Source organism: Diaphorina citri, unplaced genomic scaffold, assembly GCF_000475195.1.
Source record: "Diaphorina citri unplaced genomic scaffold, Diaci psyllid genome assembly version 1.1 scaffold4221, whole genome shotgun sequence".
NCBI lineage: Eukaryota > Metazoa > Arthropoda > Insecta > Hemiptera > Psyllidae > Diaphorina > Diaphorina citri.
Genome location: NW_007381620.1, coordinates 6486 through 12097, shown reverse-complemented (window position 1 = coordinate 12097; position 5612 = coordinate 6486). Strand labels below are relative to the sequence as shown.

The 5612-nt window shown below is 40.9% G+C and overlaps 1 protein-coding gene across 3 annotated transcripts in view; it reads left to right on the top strand.

Moving 5' to 3' along the window:
* The first annotated feature begins 1751 nt into the window (after window positions 1-1751).
* The window catches only part of LOC103520877, a 10261-nt gene continuing 6400 nt past the window's right edge, over window positions 1752-5612 (top strand). Inside the window, exon 1 of one of the 3 annotated variants that reach the window (XM_026831826.1) lies at window positions 1752-1927. In XM_026831826.1, the coding sequence (XP_026687627.1) occupies window positions 1899-1927 (29 nt within the window). In that variant the 5' untranslated portion in view covers window positions 1752-1898. Of the gene's footprint in view, window positions 1928-3512; window positions 3638-3674; window positions 3806-5612 lie in introns of those variants that run through there. The other 2 variants (XM_017448651.2, XM_026831823.1) reach the window with 2 other exon arrangements.

The window sequence follows — 5612 nt, the reverse complement described above, 5'->3', positions numbered from 1 at the left end:
GAAAAAAAAAAAAAAAAAAAAAAAAAAAAATGAATGAATAGTCGAATGCAATAAAGTGGGTCATACATTGGTGGACACCCTGTAGATAAGGATTCAAGGGAAAAAAAGGAGGAAGGGAATCTCGAGTTTTTTCCTTAATACTATTTAAGAATTTCACCACAGTGATCGGTAAGTAGTAGTTGTAGCTTACTGCTGAGATGAAGGAGTCCCTCTTCTAGAAATACAGGGTGTCCACAAATTTATGACCTACTCGTTTTTATCTGAATCTATTGGAATCTAAATCTGCATCATTTTTCTGATGTACCTAAGTACCTAAGAATTTCTTCTCGCTACTCTAGGTTTGCTTTGGAAACATTACAAAGGCAGATCCTCAATTCTGTATTCAATATCCTGCACTGATTTCGAGATGAGATAAAAAGATCATGAGCGTACATGTTGAGAAATATCAACTCTTTTCATTATCTCTTTGCAGCCGCTCATTTTTTGTTATCGCACCCACGGCGGTTTTTCGCTTACTATTTGAGAGTCGTGCGGTCTTTTCACTCGGGATGCGGTTTTTACGCTTGTGGAGTTAATTTGTCGTTTGGTTTGGAGTATACATGTACGAGATCGACAAATTGTTGTGCTGTTTTTGAATCAAGACTCCTTGTGTCAGTCATATTCGATTAGGGAACTTGGTTAGTCTTAAATAGGGGGCCGAACACTTCATATTTCGCAAAATTTTGACGGACCGTCACAACAACTATTTTAGGCCTACTCGGTTAGGGGCCGAACTTAGTTAATAGCACTTCGTATTTCGCAAATTTGGACCGTCATCGTCACAACAACTATTATAACGGTTAAGCAATGTTTTTAAAAGTTTTTCCTCAGTAATATTACGTCATTTGAGAGGGCAAGGTGCGAAGATTTTTATGGAACACGGGCCAGGTACTCGGAAATTCTTTATCACAATTTCAAAGATTTAAATCCACATGCTTTGGATAGCTGATTTAGCGTTCGGATGTAGCGCAAAATGGGACGGGTAGAAAAGTGTCGAGTGGATAGGACTCGAAATTGGTCCAGTGGTAACGCGCTTGCTTGCCGTGCAGAAGGTCCCGGGTTCGAATCCCACTATCGACATGGCTGTTTTCGATGTGACGGCCAAAATTTAATTCTTTTCATAGGGATACCTTAGGGACTCACAAAGTCTAGGAACAATCAAAACCACCCTGGTGAAATATGGTAAAGGAAGGCACGGTTGGTCCAGTGGTAACGTGCTTGCTTGCCATGCAGAAGGTCCCGGGTTCGAATCCCACCATCGACAAAAATTTGTACTCGTTTTTCGATTGCAAATATTTCAACGGGTTACTTTCTGGTGTTCTCGTGTTGACCCAGCACCTAAATGGGAAGTATTGTGTCTCTTCTCGCCCACCTGATGAGAGGCATACTACGGGATGGGCATGCTACGACACAGGCCACATGCGTCTAATGTAGCAGTTGTTTCATTGCTACGAAATAAAAACGGCGGTGGAACACTCATTTTTTTTTTAAGTTTATCTTTAGTTTTGTGACGGGTAAAATAGTGACGTGTGGACTTATCTGTCCCCGGTTTTATCTTCTAATATTTCTGTGACGGGTAAAAAAGTGACGTATGCATATTAGGACTTATCCCCGGCGCGCGGCGTTTATAATCTCGAGACCGTAGGAATTTTCTCCAAACAAGGTTCAAACCTTTCTCACAGCTTCGCAGATACAGGGAACCTTCGTTAGTATTGTTATCACAAGGTTTAACATTGTCCGGCGTTAGTAGGTACTTATCGTTCAATAGATCAAGTCTAACCATTTTTCCTACATAGCTCTCGGTTTCCTCGTGTTTTGTTACTCGCTCGTTTTGTTGGGACAGTAGAGGAAGCTGTGAAATGGAGGACTTGGATTTGGTGCTCCATGGGTATGTATTCCTTCAGGTTTTTCTTTGTTGCCAATCTTTTATTGTAACAAATAACGCTTTATTTACAGATAGGTATATCAACTAATTTTTTCCATCTTCAAATCCCAACAAACTTTCTCTATTTCACCACCTCCTTCTGCTACCCCTTATGCACAGTTGCTTCTTTTAAGTTGGTTTTCTAAAAGATGAGTGTTTCACCGTCGTTTTTATTTCGTAGCAATGAAACAACTGCTACATTGGACGCTTGTGGCCTGTGTCGTAGCATGCCCATCCCGTAGTATGCCTCTCATTAGATGGGCGAGAAGAGACACAATACTCCCCATTTAGGTGCAAGGTGTCCCGTAGTATGCCTCTCATCAGATGGGCGAGAAGAGACACAATACTCCCCATTTAGGTGCTGGGTCAACACGAGAACACCAGAAAGTGACCTGTTGAAATATTTGCAATCGAAAAACGAGTACAAATTTTTGTCGATGGTGGGATTCGAACCCGGGACCTTCTGCATGGCAAGCAAGCACGTTACCACTAACGAGTACAAATTTTTGTCGATGGTGGGATTCGAACCCGGGACCTTCTGCATGGCAAGCAAGCGCGTTACCACTGGACTAACCGTGCCCCCCTGACTTTTGCTTTCAATATTGTACTATCGTTTTCTTATCGTATATCTACATATTCTGGATTATCTAGTTACCGTACGCATTTTGTGTCCAACTGATCTGGAATGTCACTGATCGCCAGTGGGTAGCGTAAGACATACTCGTAAGGCCAATAATAGCTGGCCAGCCTACTGGCTTCGCACAATTCAGCCATAACCATGGTCAGTAAATCTTCCGAGCAAAGCAAATTCCCTGAGAGGAAAAATTTGGCCTTCAGGTAATGGTTAGACACAGGGCTAGTTTCTCAAAAAAAGCCCAATTCAGAAGTCAGCTGATTATAAATTTGCTATCAGAAATTGAAACTTCAATCAAACGTTACCTTGTATGATTAGTATGTGTAGATATATTTTATAGAGTGTACCTAAGTACCTACAATTGCTTCAATGTAGATGCCTATTAAACCGGCTTAGGTAGTAGAGGTACGGGGTAATTTTTACGAGCAGTAAAACAAATTGAAACCTGGTAATTTCATGTTGGACCGATAATGGATTTTTTTCGAATAAACTGATTTTCAGTGGTTTAAAGCCAAGTTCTTCGATTGTGGTCTCGGCCAATGAGGTGCTTTAATAGTGGACTCTTAATCAATGTTTAATAATTTAACTTAAGCCAAGTCCTTCGATTTTCGTTCCGGTCACAAGGCCGCTACAATACAGTAGGTTCGTTCACCAATGAAATTACCTAGTAAACGACCACTTAAGTAGGTACATAGGTACCGGTGTATTTCTGTATACCTTATACCACCTATGTACCTTATAGTCATATATTTTTCACTATCAGTTTTCCACAAAAGTAGGCGCCTACTTTCCTAGGAATTGTACCTACCACGTCTTTTCTTCCACGGTATCATTATGAAGAAAGTAGTAGGTACTGATTGACCGTCTGTCGGCTTTCACTGAAGGTCCGCTCTCAGTGTATCAGTGTGGTACTCTGTGAATGATTTGGTACTGAACAGAATCTTTTTTTTTTTCATTCGGTCTTTGCCGCTAACGCATGCGTTTGTCTCTGGATTTGGCAAGACATTTATCATGTGTTTGGAAATGATCGCATGTGAATGGTAAGTGAGTGTTTGTTTCGGTGACAGTATGTGATTCAATGTGTTTAAGCCATGATCGAGTGACAGAGGAGGTGTGTGAGTCCATGTTTAAGCCATGGTCGAGTCAAAGCAAGGGGTGCAGGCAGTGTTCACTTTGTTTGTGCGAATTTTTTCGAGGCGTTTTCGGTGGTAAGTTAATTTTTCTGTAGGTAATCCTATTTTTTAAATTTCTATTGTAAATAGACAAGTGCAGTATATCTAGCTAGAGGTACATATCATAACCTCTAGCCTTTAGACCAGCAAGCTTTCAAATTATCTATTTCGTTTTTTGCAACTCTGCAAATTTCCATCAGTAATGTCGTACCTAAATATTCTAAATAGTTTCCTTATCAGTAGCTTCGTAGCTTGTTTTTTTCCCATGTTTTTAGTGTCTTGTGAAGTGAAAGTCTTGTGTCCTTTAGGTCTGTGTAGGTAAACAAGATGAATGGAAAAAGTGCCAGGTGTGTCAGCAATAAAGGGGCTTTTCAGTCCGCTGTCGATGGTATCTCTATTAGGTAAAATTTATAAGAGTACCAACAACCAGCAACTGGTTACCACGTGGGGAAAGTTGTTACGTGGGAAGTTTCGTCTTGAATTATGGAGCTCAAGCTCAGAATGTCTGATTAGCTTGGACTCGAACTCGGAACTTCCCAAATGGTAAGTTAGCATTTTACCACACGATTGTAGTAAACTTTTTCATTATAATACACTGAGAATACATTACTTTCCTTCCTATAGGATAGGGAAGTAAAAAATTAGTGATAGGGTGCCACAAGTTAGTTTTGAAGAACTCTATTACCTATTGGGTTACTTCTCCTGGTTTAGAATGTTGGAATGCTGTACTATAGTGTCGAGTTTCCCGATACAGAGTTCAATATTAGAGTTCCGGAACCCAGTCACTCGATTTGTGTTCCGGCACCCTAGTTTTTTTCTCAGTGTTCTGCGTAGAGTAACACGCTCACTAGAAGTCAGTTTTCTTTTGTTCTAACTTAATCTGTCACTGACTCTTGGTTTTGTTTAAACAAAATCTGCTAATCTGAGTCATTCAAAGTACCTAAGTATTCACTCGTGAGAGAATGAGTCGTTAAGCCTCTTTCGTCCTCACGTGACTACTATTGAGATGTAGACTCATAAGCTCATAACTCATTACCTCGTTAGTCATAACTTCATAAGAGAATACCTAAGCCTTTTCTGTTCACACCACTGTACTCAGAATAATGCAGAGAACTGATTTTTTTTTTTTTAAGATGATTGTTTACGGCCGTTTTTATTTCGCGGCATAACAACGGCTACATTAGACGCATGTGGTCTAATTAGATTTTAACACAAAAGAATCATAATATGCTCAGAAGACCTGAACGCTACCCAAAAGGCTACTGAGCGATCTAATAGAGAGGTTATTGTTTATTTTGTTAGATATTTAACGTCACTATATAACTGGCGAGGGTTTTTCCCACCATTCGGTGACAAGCTACTCACCTACTCACATTAACCTCATACGTCAGCTCCCATGGCGTAGTGGTCACTGCGCTCGCCTTGCACGCGGGAGACCCGGGTTCGATTCCCGGCGGGGTCAAGAAATTTGTATCATCCAAATGATTGATTCCGTGACTGGCTGTTGCGGGGCCCACTCAGCCTCGTGAGGAAAATGAGTAGCTATGACATATAAATGCGCATAGCGACCGGTGCCAGCATGGTAGGTAAACATTGGATTTTAGGATTATTGAGATATTGGGAAAATCCTACAATGCTGCAGTGAGCACCAAAGTTGTGACATAAACATAATAACACAAAGAAACAGCATTTACATTGTAATAATAAAGGAAGGACGGACTAAAAATTGCGATTTACCCAGAGGGCCATCGAGAGATGTATTTTGGGAATTACTAGGATCATGGGCGTATCCAGCATCGGGTTTGGGGGGGGGGGAGGCCGCGGTTAACGGGTGGGACGCCCC